Source organism: Palaemon carinicauda, chromosome 11 (genome assembly GCF_036898095.1).
Source record: "Palaemon carinicauda isolate YSFRI2023 chromosome 11, ASM3689809v2, whole genome shotgun sequence".
Taxonomy (NCBI): Eukaryota; Metazoa; Arthropoda; class Malacostraca; order Decapoda; family Palaemonidae; genus Palaemon; species Palaemon carinicauda.
In genome coordinates this window covers 160,099,760-160,117,259 of record NC_090735.1, presented here as the reverse complement: position 1 = coordinate 160,117,259, position 17,500 = coordinate 160,099,760, and the positions used below count along the sequence as shown (strand labels likewise).

At 35.6% G+C, this 17,500-nt stretch overlaps 1 protein-coding gene across 1 annotated transcript in view; it reads left to right on the top strand.

The window, feature by feature from the left end:
* The window catches only part of LOC137649545 (trichohyalin-like), a 54,836-nt gene that overhangs the window by 138 nt on the left and 37,198 nt on the right, over positions 1–17,500 (top strand). Inside the window, exons 1-19 of the mRNA XM_068382531.1 lie at positions 1–1,102; positions 1,301–2,616; positions 2,743–3,278; positions 3,501–3,977; positions 4,092–4,865; positions 4,980–7,113; positions 7,663–7,734; positions 8,831–8,899; positions 9,118–9,186; positions 9,407–9,475; positions 9,980–10,048; positions 10,269–10,337; positions 11,424–11,492; positions 12,574–12,645; positions 13,157–13,225; positions 13,737–13,805; positions 14,030–14,098; positions 15,764–15,832; positions 16,635–16,713. The exon at positions 1–1,102 is cut by the window's left edge and continues 138 nt beyond it. Of these exons, the coding sequence (XP_068238632.1) occupies positions 1–1,102; positions 1,301–2,616; positions 2,743–3,278; positions 3,501–3,977; positions 4,092–4,865; positions 4,980–7,113; positions 7,663–7,734; positions 8,831–8,899; positions 9,118–9,186; positions 9,407–9,475; positions 9,980–10,048; positions 10,269–10,337; positions 11,424–11,492; positions 12,574–12,645; positions 13,157–13,225; positions 13,737–13,805; positions 14,030–14,098; positions 15,764–15,832; positions 16,635–16,713 (7,252 nt within the window). The remainder of the gene's footprint in view (positions 1,103–1,300; positions 2,617–2,742; positions 3,279–3,500; positions 3,978–4,091; positions 4,866–4,979; positions 7,114–7,662; positions 7,735–8,830; positions 8,900–9,117; positions 9,187–9,406; positions 9,476–9,979; positions 10,049–10,268; positions 10,338–11,423; positions 11,493–12,573; positions 12,646–13,156; positions 13,226–13,736; positions 13,806–14,029; positions 14,099–15,763; positions 15,833–16,634; positions 16,714–17,500) is intronic.

Below are 17,500 nucleotides of genomic sequence, written 5' to 3'. Positions count from 1 at the left end.
AAAGCTACTGACGCAAGGAAAAAAGATGACGACTCCGATGAGCTGATCGGTGAAATCAACGGAATTGCACGGAAATCCGCCGTACTTACAGGAAACGAAGATGACGACAAATTCGCCGAGATACTGACGGATCTCGTCAAGAATCCTACTCCAACTGAATTCCCAAAACCTTGGTTGCTGGAGGACTTCAACCGATGGTATATTTACGAGTTGTTCCTTAAGCTGCAAAGACAGGTCGAAAGGGAAAAGATGGAAAAGAGCACGTTAGAAACAAGACTGATTAGTATTAAGGAGATGCAACACCATCAAAATAAAGAAGACAGAGAGTTTGCAGGGAAAGAAGACCAAACAAATATCTTCAAGAAGGAAATAGAAGATCTTCAGGAGAAATTAAGGGAAAGAGATTCGACTATTGCCCGAATGAACGAGGAGATCGGCGGGAGGATGAGGCAAACACAACAGTTACAGGACCAGTTGATTGGAGACGAAAGACGGTCCAACCAACTAGAGCGAGAATGTGATCGGTATGAAAAGGTACTCGAGGAAAAGCTAATTCAGATTCGCTACTTTGAAAAAGAACAAGCAAATAGCAATGAAAAAATCGGTCGCTTGCGAAAGGAACTTGAAACAGTAGTAGTTGAAATGGACAAAACTAAAGACAATTTGCAAAAAAAGGTGTATATGATAGACGAAATTCTAGAATATAACGGAAAATTTGGAAATGAATTTGAAGGAAAAGTAGAGGAGAGTAAAGTTAAGAAATTGGAGAAGGAAATCGGATATTGGCAGAAGGAAGCAATGATGGTTAAGGAAGAGTTGAAATTGACTGAGGAAGAGTTGAAATTGACTAAGGAAGAATTACAGGAAGAGAATAAACACAGGAAAAGGCTAGAAAATCAGCTAAACCTAATGAAGAGAGAGGCAACATTTAGAGATGTGATTGGTCATCTGACAGAAGAGAGCAAATACGAAATTGAGAGAAAAAGGAAGGAAACGCAAGATATGAAACATAGACTTAGTGAAGAAGAAAAGCTGATGGAAGAGGAGAGACTAAGGAAAAAAAGAGAGAGACAAATAGCTCTTCTCAAAGAAAACATGGAAGGTCTACAGATACAAAATATGGAAACATATGCTGAAGCACAAAGAGTTCAAGAAGAGAAAGAAAAGCTTAAAGAAGAGCTAATGGAAGAGGAGAGACTGAAGAAAGAAAGAGAGGAACAAATAGCTCTTCTCAAAGAAAACATGGAAGGTCTACAGATACAAAATATGGAAACATATGCTGAAGCAAAAAGAGTTCAAGAGAAAGAAAAGCTTAAAGAAGAGCTAATGGAAGAGGAGAGACTAAGGAAAGAAAGAGAGGGACAAATAGCTCTTCTCAAAGAAAACATGGAAGGTCTACAGACACAAAATATGGAAACATATGCTGAAGCACAAAGAGTTCAAGAAGAGAAAGAAAAGCTTAAAGAAGAGCTAATGAAAGAGGAGAGACTAAGGAAAGAAAGTGAGGAACAAATAGCTCTTCTCAAAGAAAAAATGGAAAGTCTTCATATACAAAACATGCAGGAGGTAGAAACAATCAAAAGAGTGGTAGAGGATCGGCTAAATCTTGTGACGGAAGAAGCGAAAATTCTTAAGGAAGAAAAAGAGGAGATGGAAATTAAAATTGATCAGCTTGGAATATTGGCAATGGAAATTGTTGATATAGTGAAGCGTCAAAAAAGAGAACTTCTAAGGAGTGAAGAAGAGAAAGAAAAGCTTAAAGAAGAGCTAATGGAAGAGGAGAGACTAAGGAAAGAAAGAGAGGGACAAATAGCTCTTCTCAAAGAAAACATGGAAGGTCTACAGATACAAAATATGGAAACATATGCTGAAGCACGAAGAGTTCAAGAAGAGAAAGAAAAGCTTAAAGAAGAGCTAATGGAAGAGGAGAGACTAAGGAAAGAAAGAGAGGGACAAATAGCTCTTCTCAAAGAAAACATGGAAGGTCTACAGATACAAAATATGGAAACATATGCTGAAGCACAAAGAGTTCAAGAAGAAAAAGAAAATCTTAAAGAAGAGCTGATGGAAGAGGAGACACTAAGGAAAGAAAGAGAGGGACAAATAGCTCTTCTCAAAGAAAATATGGAAGGTCTACAGATACAAAATATGGAAACATATGCTGCAGCACAAAGAGTTCAAGAAGAGAAAGAAAAGCTTAAAGAAGAGCTAATGGAAGAGGAGAGACTAAGGAAAGAAAGAGAGGGACAAATAGCTCTTCTCAAAGAAAACATGGAAGGTCTACAGATACAAAATATGGAAACATATGCTGAAGCACAAAGAGTTCAAGAAGAAAAAGAAAAGCTTAAAGAAGAGCTAATGGAAGAGGAGATACTAAGGAAAGAAAGAGAGGGACAAATAGCTCTTCTCAAAGAAAACATGGAAGGTCTACAGATACAAAATATGGAAACATATGCTGAAGCACAAAGAGTTCAAGAAGAGAAAGAAAAGCTTAAAGAAGAGCTAATGGAAGAGGAGAGACTAAGGAAAGAAAGAGAGGGACAAATAGCTCTACTCAAAGAAAACATGGAAGGTCTACAGATACAAAATATGGAAACATATGCTGAAGCACAAAGAGTTCAAGAAGAGAAAGAAAAGCTTAAAGAAGAGCTAATGGAAGAGGAGAGACTAAGGAGAGAAAGAGAGGAACAAATAGGTCTTCTCAAAGAAAAAATGGAAAGTCTTCATATACAAAACATGCAGGAGGTAGAAACAATCAAAAGAGAGGTAGAGGATCGGCTAAATCTTGTGACGGAAGAAGCGAAAATTCTTAAGGAAGAAAAAGAGGATATGGAAATTAAGATTGATCAGCTTGAAATATTGGCAATGGAAATTGTTGATATAGTGAAGCGTCAAAAAAGAGAACTTCTAAGGAGTGAAGAAGAGAAAGAAAAGCTTAAAGAAGAGTTGATGGAAGGGGAGAGACTAAGGAAAGAAAGAGAGGGACAAATAGCTCTTCTCAAAGAAAACATGGAAGGTCTACAGATACAAAATATGGAAACATATGCTGCAGCACAAAGAGTTCAAGAAGAGAAAGAAAAGCTTAAAGAAGAGCTAATGGAAGAGGAGAGACTAAGGAAAGAAAGAGAGGGACAAATGGCTCTTCTCAAAGAAAACATGGAAGGTCTACAGATACAAAATATGGAAACATATGCTGAAGCACAAAGACTTCAAGAAGAGAAAGAAAAGCTTAAAGAAGAGCTAATGGAAGAGGAGAGACTAAGGAAAGAAAGAGAGGGGCAAATAGCTCTTCTCAAAGAAAACATGGAAGGTCTACAGATACAAAATATGGAAACATATGCTGAAGCACAAAGAGTTCAAGAAGAGAAAGAAAAGCTTAAAGAAAAGCTAATGGAAGAGGAGAGACTAAGGAAAGAAACAGAGGAACAAATAGCTCTTCTCAAAGAAAACATGGAAGGTCTATAGACACAAAATATGGAAACATATGCTGAAGCACAAAGAGTTCAAGAAGAGAAAGAAAAGCTTAAAGAAGAGCTAATGGAAGAGGTGAGACTAAGGAAAGAAAGAGAGGGACAAATAGCTCTTCTCAAAGAAAACATGGAAGGTCTACAGATACAAAATATGGAGACATATGCTGAAGCACAAAGAGTTCAAGAAGAGAAAGAAAAGCTTAAAGAAGAGCTAATGGGAGAGGAGAGACTACGGAGAGAAAGAGAGGAACAAATAGCTCTTCTTAAAGGAAAAATGGAAAGTCTTCATATACAAAACATGCAGGAGGTAGAAACAATCAAAAGAGAGGTAGAGGATCGGCTTAATCTTGTGACGGAAGAAGCGAAAATTCTTAAGGAAGAAAAAGAGGATATGGAAATAAAGATTGATCAGCTTGAAATATTGGCAATGGAAATTGTTGATATAGTGAAGCGTCAAAAAAGAGAACTTCTAAGGAGTGAAGAAGAGAAAGAAAAGCTTAAAGAAGAGTTGATGGAAGACGAAAGACTAAGGAAAGAAAGAGAGGAACAAATAGCTCTTTTCAAAAAAAACATGGATGGTCTACAGATACAAAATATGGAAACATATGCTGAAGCACAAAGAGTTCAAGAAGAGAAAGAAAAGCTTAAAGAAGAGCTAATGGAAGAGGAGAGACTACGGAGAGAAAGAGAGGAACAAATAGCTCTTCTTAAAGGAAAAATGGAAAGTCTTCATATACAAAACATGCAGGAGGTAGAAACAATCAAAAGAGAGGTAGAGGATCGGCTAAATCTTGTGACGGAAGAAGCGAAAATTCTTAAGGAAGAAAAAGAGGATATGGAAATTAAGATTGATCAGCTTGAAATATTGGCAATGGAAATTGTTGATATAGTGAAGCGTCAAAAAAGAGAACTTCTAAGGAGTGAAGAAGAGAAAGAAAAGCTTAAAGAAGAGTTGATGGAAGACGAAAGACTAAGGAAAGAAAGAGAGGAACAAATAGCTCTTTTCAAAAAAAACATGGATGGTCTACAGATACAAAATATGGAAACATATGCTGAAGCACAAAGAGTTCAAAAAGAGAAAGAAAAGCTTAAAGAAGAGCTAATGGAAGAGGAGAGACTACGGAGAGAAAGAGAGGAACAAATAGCTCTTCTTAAAGGAAAAATGGAAAGTCTTCATATACAAAACATGCAGGAGGTAGAAACAATCAAAAGAGAGGTAGAGGATCGGCTAAATCTTGTGACGGAAGAAGCGAAAATTCTTAAGGAAGAAAAAGAGGATATGGAAATTAAGATTGATCAGCTTGAAATATTGGCAATGGAAATTGTTGATATAGTGAAGCGTCAAAAAAGAGAACTTCTAAGGAGTGAAGAAGAGAAAGAAAAGCTTAAAGAAGAGTTGATGGAAGACGAAAGACTAAGGAAAGAAAGAGAGGAACAAATAGCTCTTCTCAAAGAAAACATGGAAGGTCTATAGACACAAAATATGGAAACATATGCTGAAGCACAAAGAGTTCAAGAAGAGAAAGAAAAGCTTAAAGAAGAGCTAATGGAAGAGGTGAGACTAAGGAAAGAAAGAGAGGGACAAATAGCTCTTCTCAAAGAAAACATGGAAGGTCTACAGATACAAAATATGGAGACATATGCTGAAGCACAAAGAGTTCAAGAAGAGAAAGAAAAGCTTAAAGAAGAGCTAATGGGAGAGGAGAGACTACGGAGAGAAAGAGAGGAACAAATAGCTCTTCTTAAAGGAAAAATGGAAAGTCTTCATATACAAAACATGCAGGAGGTAGAAACAATCAAAAGAGAGGTAGAGGATCGGCTTAATCTTGTGACGGAAGAAGCGAAAATTCTTAAGGAAGAAAAAGAGGATATGGAAATAAAGATTGATCAGCTTGAAATATTGGCAATGGAAATTGTTGATATAGTGAAGCGTCAAAAAAGAGAACTTCTAAGGAGTGAAGAAGAGAAAGAAAAGCTTAAAGAAGAGTTGATGGAAGACGAAAGACTAAGGAAAGAAAGAGAGGAACAAATAGCTCTTTTCAAAAAAAACATGGATGGTCTACAGATACAAAATATGGAAACATATGCTGAAGCACAAAGAGTTCAAGAAGAGAAAGAAAAGCTTAAAGAAGAGCTAATGGAAGAGGAGAGACTACGGAGAGAAAGAGAGGAACAAATAACACTTCTTAAAGGAAAAATGGAAAGTCTTCATATACAAAACATGCAGGAGGTAGAAACAATCAAAAGAGAGGTAGAGGATCGGCTAAATCTTGTGACGGAAGAAGCGAAAATTCTTAAGGAAGAAAAAGAGGATATGGAAATTAAGATTGATCAGCTTGAAATATTGGCAATGGAAATTGTTGATATAGTGAAGCGTCAAAAAAGAGAACTTCTAAGGAGTGAAGAAGAGAAAGAAAAGCTTAAAGAAGAGTTGATGGAAGACGAAAGACTAAGGAAAGAAAGAGAGGAACAAATAGCTCTTTTCAAAAAAAACATGGATGGTCTACAGATACAAAATATGGAAACATATGCTGAAGCACAAAGAGTTCAAGAAGAGAAAGAAAAGCTTAAAGAAGAGCTAATGGAAGAGGAGAGACTACGGAGAGAAAGAGAGGAACAAATAGCTCTTCTTAAAGGAAAAATGGAAAGTCTTCATATACAAAACATGCAGGAGGTAGAAACAATCAAAAGAGAGGTAGAGGATCGGCTAAATCTTGTGACGGAAGAAGCGAAAATTCTTAAGGAAGAAAAAGAGGATATGGAAATTAAGATTGATCAGCTTGAAATATTGGCAATGGAAATTGTTGATATAGTGAAGCGTCAAAAAAGAGAACTTCTAAGGAGTGAAGAAGAGAAAGAAAAGCTTAAAGAAGAGTTGATGGAAGACGAAAGACTAAGGAAAGAAAGAGAGGAACAAATAGCTCTTTTCAAAAAAAACATGGATGGTCTACAGATACAAAATATGGAAACATATGCTGAAGCACAAAGAGTTCAAAAAGAGAAAGAAAAGCTTAAAGAAGAGCTAATGGAAGAGGAGAGACTAAGGAAAGAAAGAAAGGGACAAATAGCTCTTCTCAAAGAAAACATGGAAGGTCTACAGATACAAAATATGGAAACATATGCTGAAGCACAAAGAGTTCAAGAAGAGAAAGAAAAGCTTAAAGAAGAGCTAATGGAAGAGGAGAGACTAAGGAAAGAAAGAGAGGGACAAATAGCTCTTCTCAAAGAAAACATGGAAGGTCTACAGATACAAAATATGGAAACATATGCTGCAGCACAAAGAGTTCAAGAAGAGAAAGAAAGGCTTAAAGAAGAGCTAATGGAAGAGGAGAGACTAAGGAAAGAAAGAGAGGGACAAATAGTTCTTCTCAAAGAAAACATGGAAGGTCTACAGATACAAAATATGGAAACATATGATGAAGCACAAAGAGTTCAAGAAGAGAAAGAAAAGTTTAAAGATCTTATGGAAGAGGAGAGACTAAGGAGAAAAAGAGAGGAGCAAATAGCTCTTCTCAAAGAAAAAATGGAAAGTCTTCATATACAAAACATGCAGGAGGTAGAAACAATCAAAAGAGAGGTACAGGATCGGCTAAATCTTGTGACAGAAGAAGCGAAAATCCTTAAGCAAGAAAAAGAGGAGATGGTAATTAAGATTGGCAATGGAAATTGAATATATAGTGAAACGTCAAAAGAGAGAACTTCTAAGGAGAGAAGAAGAGAGCACAAGACTTGATAAAGAGCTAATAGAGGAAAGATGGATAAGAAAAGAGACAGAAAGTGAAGTGGATAGTCTGAAGAAAGAATTAGAAAGTCTGAAGCAAAGACTTATGGCAAAGACTGGACGGATTGGTGATACTCACAAGGTAGTTAAGGAATTGGCGGATTTGATGAATCAGTTGGAAGATGAAATAAATAGCGACGAGTAAGGAGTGAAAGGAAAACCTAGAAAATTAGAAAATATAAAAAATGAATAAAAAAAATTTAAAACTAAAAAATCCAAGAAGAAAAACAAGAAGAAAAAGAAGAAAAAGAAGATGGCAGCACGGAAAAATCAATATAGCGGCAATTGCATATCTATTCTAGGTACCTAAAGGATATTCTACTAGATGGACTCAGGAGAGGGAAGAAGTCTGACTTGTTCTAGTATGCTTTGTTCCTTGATAAAGATTCACCTGTACTGTTTCTTTGTCAGGTGAACAAATGCAGAACAAAAAAGTCTGACTTCATCTATTATGCTGTGCTCTCTGAACAAGATTCCCTGAAGGTATATAGAAATAGACAATACACAAAAAAATGTTTATAAAAACTAAAAAATAAAAAAAGAAGATGGCCGCAGAGAAAAAACAAGATGGCGGCTGTTCCCAATCTATTCTGGATTCCAAAGGGATATTCTACAAGATGGATTCAGCAGAGGGAAGAAGTCTAACTTGTTCTAGTATGCTTTGTTCCTTGATAAAGATTCACCTGTACTGTTTCTTTGTCAGGTGAACAAATGTAGAACAAACAAGTCTGACTTCTTCTATTATGCTGTGCTCTCTGAAAGAGATTCCCTGAAGGTAGATAGAAGTAAACAATACAAAAAAAATGTATATAAAAACTAAAAACTAAAAAAAAAGAAGATGGCAGCAGAGAAAAAACAAGATGGCGGCTGTTCCCAATCTATTCTGGATTCCAAAGGGATATTCTACAAGATGGACTCAGCAGAGGGAAGAAGTCTGACTTGTTCTAGTATGCTTTGTTCCTTAATAAAGATTCGCCTGTACTGTTTCTTTGTCAGGTGAACAAATGCAGAACAAAAAAGTCTGACTTCTTCTATTATGCTGTGCTCTCTGAACAAGATTCCCCGAAGGTACATAAAAGTAAACAATAATAAAAAAAAAATGTATATAAAAACTAAAAAATAAAAAAAGAAAATGGCAGCAGAGAAAAAACAAGATGGCGGCTGTTCCCAATCTATTCTGGATTCCAAAGGGATATTCTACAAGATGGATTCAGCAGAGGGAAGAAGTCTGACTTGTTCTAGTATGCTTTGTTCCTTGATAAAGATTCACTTCTACTGTTTCTTTGTCAGGTGAACAAATTCAGAACAGACAAGTCCGACTTCTATTATGCTATGCTCTCTGTACAATATTCCCTGATGGTAGATAGAAGTAAACAATACACAAAAAATGTAAATAAAAACTAAAAAATAAAAAAAAGAAGATGGCAGCAGAGAAAAAACAAGATGGCGGCTGTTCCCAATCTATTCTGGATTCCAAAGGGATATTCTACAAGATGGACTCAGCAGAGGGAAGAAGTCTGACTTGTTCTAGCATGCTTTGTTCCTTGATAAAGATTCACTTGTACTGTTTCTTTGTCAGGTGAACAAATTCAGAACAGACAAGTCCGACTTCTATTATGCTATGCTCTCAGAACAATATTACCTGAAGGTAAATAGAAATAGACAATACACCAAAAATGTATATAAAAACTAAAAAAAAAAAAAGAAGATGGCAGCAGAGAAAAGACAAGATGGCGGCTGTTCCCAATCTATTCTCGATTCCCAAGGGATATTCTACAAGATGGATTCAGCAGAGGGAAGAAGTCTGACTTGTTCTAGTATGATTTGTGCCTTGATAAAGATTCACTTGTACTGTTTCTTTGTCAGGTGAACAAATACAGAACAGACATATCTAACTTCTATTATGCTATGCTCTCAGAACAATATTACCTGAAGGTAGATAGAAGTGAACAATACACAAAAAATGTATATAAAAACTAAAAAATAAAAAAAAGAAGATGGCAACAGAGAAAAAACAAGATGGCGGCTGTTCCCAATCTATTCTCGATTCAATAGGGTTATTCTACAAGATAGACTCAGCAGAGGGAAGAAGTCTGTCTTGCTCTGGTATGCTTTGTGCCTTGATAACGATTCTCTTGTACTGTTTCTTTGTCAGGTGAACAAATGCAGAACAGACAAGTCCGACTTCTATTATGCTATGCTCTCAGAACGATATTACCAGAAGGTAAATAGAAATAGACAATACACCAAAAATGTATATAAAAACTAAAAAAAAAAAAAGAAGATGGCAGCAGAGAAAAGACAAGATGGCGGCTGTTCCCAATCTATTCTCGATTCCCAAGGGATATTCTACAAGATGGATTCAGCAGAGGGAAGAAGTCTGACTTGTTCTAGTATGATTTGTGCCTTGATAAAGATTCACTTGTACTGTTTCTTTGTCAGGTGAACAAATACAGAACAGACATATCTAACTTCTATTATGCTATGCTCTCAGAACAATATTACCTGAATGTAGATAGAAGTGAACAATACACAAAAAATGTATAAAAAAACTAAAAAAAAAAAAGAAGATGGCAGCAGAGAAAAGACAAGATGGCGGCTGTTCCCAATCTATTCTCGATTCCCAAGGGATATTCTACAAGATGGATTCAGCAGAGGGAAGAAGTCTGACTTGTTCTAGTATGATTTGTGCCTTGATAAAGATTCACTTGTACTGTTTCTTTGTCAGGTGAACAAATACAGAACAGACATATCTAACTTCTATTATGCTATGCTCTCAGAACAATATTACCTGAAGGTAGATAGAAGTGAACAATACACAAAAAATGTATATAAAAACTAAAAAATAAAAAAAAGAAGATGGCAGCAGAGAAAAAACAAGATGGCGGCTGTTCCCAATCTATTCTCGATTCAATAGGGTTATTCTACAAGATAGACTCAGCAGAGGGAAGAAGTCTGTCTTGCTCTGGTATGCTTTGTGCCTTGATAACGATTCTCTTGTACTGTTTCTTTGTCAGGTGAACAAATGCAGAACAGACAAGTCCGACTTCTATTATGCTATGCTCTCAGAACAATATTACCTGAAGGTAAATAGAAATAGACAATACACCAAAAATGTATATAAAAACTAAAAAAAAAAAAAAGAAGATGGCAGCAGAGAAAAGACAAGATGGCGGCTGTTCCCAATCTATTCTCGATTCCCAAGGGATATTCTACAAGATGGATTCAGCAGAGGGAAGAAGTCTGACTTGTTCTAGTATGATTTGTGCCTTGATAAAGATTCACTTGTACTGTTTCTTTGTCAGGTGAACAAATACAGAACAGACATATCTAACTTCTATTATGCTATGCTCTCAGAACAATATTACCTGAATGTAGATAGAAGTGAACAATACACAAAAAATGTATAAAAAAACTAAAAAATAAAAAAAAAGAAGATGGCAGCAGAGAAAAAACAAGATGGCGGCTGTCCCAATCTATTCTGGATTCCAAAGGGATATTCTACAAGATGGATTCAGCAGAGGGAAGAAGTCTAACTTGTTCTAGTATGCTTTGTTCCTTGATAAAGATTCACTTGTACTGTTTCTTTGTCAGGTGAACAAATGCAGAACAGACAAGTCTGACTTTTATTATGCTATGCTCTCAGAACAATATTACCTGAAGGTAGATAGAAATAGACAATACACAAAAAATGTTCATAAAAAGTAAAAAATAAAAAAAAAGAAGATGGCAGCAGAGAAAAAACAAGATGGTGGCTGTTCCCAATCTATTCTGGATTCCATAGGGATATTCTACAAGATGGACTCAGCAGAGGGAATAAGTCTGTATTGCTCTGGTATGCTTTGTGCCTTGATAAAGATTCACTTGTAATGTTCTTTGTCAGGTGAACAAATACTGAACAGACATGTCTGACGTTCTATTATGCTATGCTCTCAGAACAAGATTCCCTGAAGGTATATAGAAGTAAACAATACACAAAAAATGTAAATAAAAACTAAAAAATAAAAAAAGAAGATGGCAGCAGAGAAAAAACAAGATGGCAGCTGTTCTCAATCTATTCTCGATTCCAAAGGGATATTCTACAAGATGGATTCAGCAGAGGGAAGAAGTCTGACTTGTTCTAGTATGCTTTGTTCCTTGATAAAGATTCACTTGTACTGTTTCTTTGTCAGGTGAACAAATACAGAACAGAAAAATCTGACTTCTATTGTGCTATGCTCTCAGAACAATATTACCTGAAGGTAGATAGAAGTAAACAATACACAAAAAATGTATATAAAAACTAAAAAATAAAAAATGAAGATGGCAGCAGAGAAAAAACAAGATGGCGGCTGTCCCAATCTATTCTGGATTCCAAAGGGATATTCTACAAGATGGATTTAGCAGAGGGAAGAAGTCTGTTTTGCTCTGGTATGCTTTGTGCCTTGATAAAGATTCACTTGTACTCTTCTTTGTCAAGTGAACAAATGCTGAACAGACAAGTCTGACTTATGTTATGCTATGCTCTCACAACAAGATTCCCTGAAGGGATATAGAAGTAAACAATACACAAAAAATGTATATAAAAAATAAAAAATAAAAAAAGAAGATGGCAGCAGAGAAAAAATAAGATGGTGGCTGTTCACAATCTATTTTGGATTCCAAAGGGATATTCTACAAGAAGGATTCAGCAGAGGGAAGAAGTCTGTCTTGTTATAGTATGCTTTGTTCCTTGATAAAGATTCACCTGTAATGTGTCTTTGTCAGGTAAACAAATGCAGAACAAACAAGTCCGACTTTTATTATGCTATGCTCTCTGAACAAGATTCCCTGAAGGTGGCTAGAAATAGACAATACACAAAAAATGTTTATGAAAACTAAAAAATAAAAAAAAGAAGATGGCAGCAGAGAAAAAACAAGATGGCGGCTGTTCCCAATCTATTCTGGATTCCAATGGGATATTCTACAAGATGGACTCAGAAGAGGAAAGAAGTCTCTCTTGCTCTGGTATGCTTTGTGCTTTGATAAAGATTCACTTGTACTGTTTTTTGACAGGTGAACAAATGCAGAACAGACAAGTCTGACTTCTATTATGCTATGCTCTCAGAACAAGATTCCCTGAAGGTAGATAGAAGTAAACAATACACAAAAAATGTATATAAAAACTAAAAAATAAAAAAAGAAAATGGCAGCAGAGAAAAAACAAGATGGCAGCTGTTCCCAATCTATTCTGGATTCCAAAGGGATATTCTACAAGATGGATTCAGCAGAGGGAAGAAGTCTGACTTGTTCTAGTGTACTTTGTTCCTTGATAAAGATTCACCTGTACTGTTTCTTTGTCAGGTGAACAAATGCGGAACAAAAAAATCTGACTTCTTCTATTATGCTGTGCTCTCTGAACAAGATTCCCTGAAGGTACATAGAAGTAAACAATAAAAAAAAAAAAAAATGTATATAAAAACTAAAAAATAAAAAAAGAAGATGGCAGCAGAGAAAAAACAAGATGGCGGCTGTTCCCAATCTATTCTGGATTCCAAAGGGATATTCTACAAGATGGGCTAAGCAGAGGGAAGAAGTCAGTCTTGTTCTAGTATGCTTTGTTCCTTGATAAAGATTCACTTGTACTGTTTCTTTGTCAGGTGAACAAATGCAGAACAGACAAGCCTGACCTCTATTATGATATGCTCTCTGAACAAGATTCCCTGAAGATAGATAGAAGTAAACAATACACAAAAAATGTTTATAAAAAAAAAAATAAAAACAAGAAGATGGCAGCAGAGAAAAAACAAGATGGCAGCTGTTCCCAATCTATTCTGGATTCAAAAGGGATATTTTACAAAAAGGATTCAGCATAGGAAAGAAGTCTGACTTATTCTAGTATGCTTTGTTCCTTGATAAAGATTTACTTGTACTGTTTCTTTGTCAGGTGAACAAATACAGAACAGACAAGTCTGACTTCTATTATGCTATGCTCTCTGAACAAGATTCCCTGAAGGTAGATAGAAGTAAACAATACACAAAAAAATGTATATAAAAACTAAAAAATAAAAAAAAGAAGATGGCTGCAGAGAAAAAACAAGATGGCGGCTGTTCCCAATCTATTCTGGATTCCAAAGAGATATTCTACAAGATGGACTCAGCAGAGGGAAGAAGTCTTTCTTGCTCTGGAATGCTTTGTTCCTTGATAAAGATTCACTTGTACTGTTTCTTTGTCAGGTGAACAAATTCAGAACAGACAAGTCCGACTTCTATTATGCTATGCTCTCTGAACAAGATTCCCTGAAGGTAGATAGAAGTATACAATACACAAAAAATGTATATAAAAACTAAAAAATAAAAAAAAAGAAGATGGCAACAGAGAAAAAACAAGATGGCGGCTGTTCCCAATCTATTCTGTATTCAAAAGGGATATTTTACAAAAAGGATTCAGCATAGGAAAGAAGTCTGACTTATTCTAGTATGCTTTGTTCCTTGATAAAGATTTACTTGTACTGTTTCTTTGTCAGGTGAACAAATACAGAACAGACAAGTCTGACTTCTATTATGCTATGCTCTCAGAACAAGATTCCCTGAAGGTAGATAGAAGTAAACAATACACAAAAAAATGTATATAAAAACTAAAAAATAAAAAAAAAAAGAAGATGGCTGCAGAGAAAAAACAAGATGGCGGCTGTTCCCAATCTATTCTGTATTCCAAAGAGATATTCTACAAGATGGACTCAGCAGAGGGAAGAAGTCTTTCTTGCTCTGGAATGCTTTGTTCCTTGATAAAGATTCACTTGTACTGTTTCTTTGTCAGGTGAACAAATTCAGAACAGACAAGTCCGACTTCTATTATGCTATGCTCTCTGAACAAGATTCCCTGAAGGTAGACAGAAGTATACAATACACAAAAAATGTATATAAAAACTAAAAAATAAAAAAAAGAAGATGGCAACAGAGAAAAAACAAGATGGCGGCTGTTCCCAATCTATTCTGGATTCCAAAGGGATATTCTACAAGATGGACTTAGCAGAGGGAAGAAGTCTGACTTGTTATAGTATGCTTTGTTCCTTGATAAAGATTCACCTGTACTGTTTCTTTGTCAGGTGAACAAATGCAGAACAGACAAGTCCGACTTCTATTATGCTATGCTCTCTGAACAAGATTCCCTGAAGGTAGATAGAAGTAAACAATACACAAAAATGTTCATAAAAACTAAAAAATAAAAAAAAAGAAGATGGCAGCAGAGAAAAAACAAGATGGCGGCTGTTCCCAATCTATTCTGGATTCCAATGGGATATTCTACAAGATGGACTCAGCAGAGGGAAGAAGTCTGACTTGTTATAGTATGCTTTGTTCCTTGATAAAGATTCACCTGAACTGTTTCTTTGTCAGGTGAACAAATGCAGAACAGACAAGTCCGACTTCTATTGTGCTATGCTCTCTAAACATGATTCCCTGAAGGTAGATAGAAGTAAACAATACACAAAAAATGTATATAAAAACTAAAAAATAAAAAAAAGAAGATGGCAACAGAGAAAAAACAAGATGGCGGCTATTCCCAATCTATTCTGGATTCCTTAGGGATATTCTACAAGATGGATTCAGCACAGGAAAGAAGTCTGACTTGTTCTAGTATGCTTTGTGCCTTGATAAAGATTCACTTGTACTGTTTCTTTGTCAGGTGAACAAATGCAGAACAGACAAGTCTGACTTCTATTATGCTATGCTCTCTGAACAAGATTCCCTGAAGGTAGATAGAAGTAAACAATACACAAAAAATGTATATAAAAACTAAAAAATAAAAAAAAGAAGATGGCAGCAGAGAAAAAACAAGATGGCGGCTGTTCCCAATCTATTCTGGATTCCATAGGGATATTCTACAAGATGGATTCAGCAGATGGAAGAAGTCTGACTTGTTCTAGTATACTTTGTTCCTTGATAAAGATTCACCTGAACTGTTTCTTTGTCAGGTGAACAAATGCAGAACAGACAAGTCCGACTTCTATTGTGCTATGCTCTCTAAACATGATTCCCTGAAGGTAGATAGAAGTAAACAATACACAAAAAATGTATATAAAAACTAAAAAATAAAAAAAAGAAGATGGCAACAGAGAAAAAACAAGATGGCGGCTATTCCCAATCTATTCTGGATTCCTTAGGGATATTCTACAAGATGGATTCAGCACAGGAAAGAAGTCTGACTTGTTCTAGTATGCTTTGTGCCTTGATAAAGATTCACTTGTACTGTTTCTTTGTCAGGTGAACAAATGCAGAACAGACAAGTCTGACTTCTATTATGCTATGCTCTCTGAACAAGATTCCCTGAAGGTAGATAGAAGTAAACAATACACAAAAAATGTATATAAAAACTAAAAAATAAAAAAAAGAAGATGGCAGCAGAGAAAAAACAAGATGGCGGCTGTTCCCAATCTATTCTGGATTCCATAGGGATATTCTACAAGATGGATTCAGCAGAGGGAAGAAGTCTGACTTGTTCTAGTATACTTTGTTCCTTGATAAAGATTCACCTGTACTGTTTCTCTGTCAGGTGAACAAATGCAGAACAGACAAGTCCGACTTCTATTATGCTACGCTCTCTGAACAAGATTCCCTGAAGGTAGATAGAAGTAAACAATACAAAAAAAAAAAAATCATATAAAAACTAAAAAATAAAAAAAAGAAGATGGCAGCAGAGAAAAAACAAGATGGCGGCTGTTCTCAATCTATTCTCGATTCCAAAAAGATATTCTACAAGATGGACTCAGCAGAGTGAAGAAGTCTCTCTTGCTCTGGAATGCTTTGTGCCTTGATAAAGATTCACTTGTACTGTTTCTTTGTCAAGTGAACAAATGCAGAATAGACAAGTCTGACTTCTATTATGCTATGCTCTCTGAACAAGATTCCCTGAAGGTAGATAGAAGTAAACAATACACAAAAAATGTATATAAAAACTAAAAAATAAAAAAAAGAAGATGGCAACAGAGAAAAAACAAGATGGCGGCTATTCCCAATCTATTCTGGATTCCTTAGGGATATTCTACAAGATGGATTCAGCACAGGAAAGAAGTCTGACTTGTTCTAGTATGCTTTGTGCCTTGATAAAGATTCACTTGTACTGTTTCTTTGTCAGGTGAACAAATGCAGAACAGACAAGTCCGACTTCTATTATGCTATGCTCTCTGAACAAGATTCCCTGAAGGTAGATAGAAGTAAACAATACACAAAAAATTTATATAAAAAATAAAAAATAAAAAAAAGAAGATGGCAGCAGAGAAAAAACAAGATGGCGGCTGTTCCCAATCTATTCTGGATTCCAAAGGGATATTCTACAAGATGGATTCAGCTGAGGGAAGAAGTCTGACTTGTTCTAGTATGCTTTGTGCTTTGATAAAGATTCACTTGTACTGTTTCTTCGTCAGGTGAACAAATGCAGAACAGACAAGTCCGACTACTATTATGATATGCTCTCTGAACAAGATTCCCTGACGGTAGATAGAAGTAAACAATACACAAAAAATGTATATAAAAACTAAAAAATAAAAAATAAAAAAAGATGGCAGCAGAGAAAAAACAAGATGGCGGCTGTTCCCAATCTATTCTGGATTCCAAAGGGATATTCTACAAGATGGACTCAGCAGAGGGAAGACGTCTGACTTGTTCTAGTATGATTTGTTCCTTGATAAAGATTCACTTGTACTGTTTCTTTATCAGGTGAACAAATGCAGAACAGACAAGTCCGACTTCTATTATGCTATGCTCTCTGAACAAGATTCCCTGAATGCATGATAACGAAATCCCTATTGGAAATAGAAGATCAACCATTTGGTGATATACAGAGAAATATATTAGAAAAGCATATAAAATCAATGAAAATTAAAAACCGAAGAGCGTTTGAAGACCTAACAAGAAAAAGGAGACATTTTGAAGCCTCAATACCAACGGATTGGAAAGACACACTTCGAGGTTTCTGCTATGAAGAAATGAACGAAAAAGTGTATAGAAAACTCAAACAAAAGCATGACACGAAACTCAATGCATTGATAGAAAGTAGCCCGTGGACTACAAACGTTAATCCAGAATGTGTGGTTAATCTGTCAAATAAAATTCTAGATAAAAATGTGAAGTGTGCCTTGGGATACGGTTTAAATTTCTCGATGTCATCAAGTGCAGTGAATAGTGTAGAAATTACAAATGGAGTGTGTAACCTGGAAAAATTCAGTGATATTTCTGTAGAAGAAGTAAATATGATTAAGGGTATTATATACAGCAATATGAAAAAACCAGT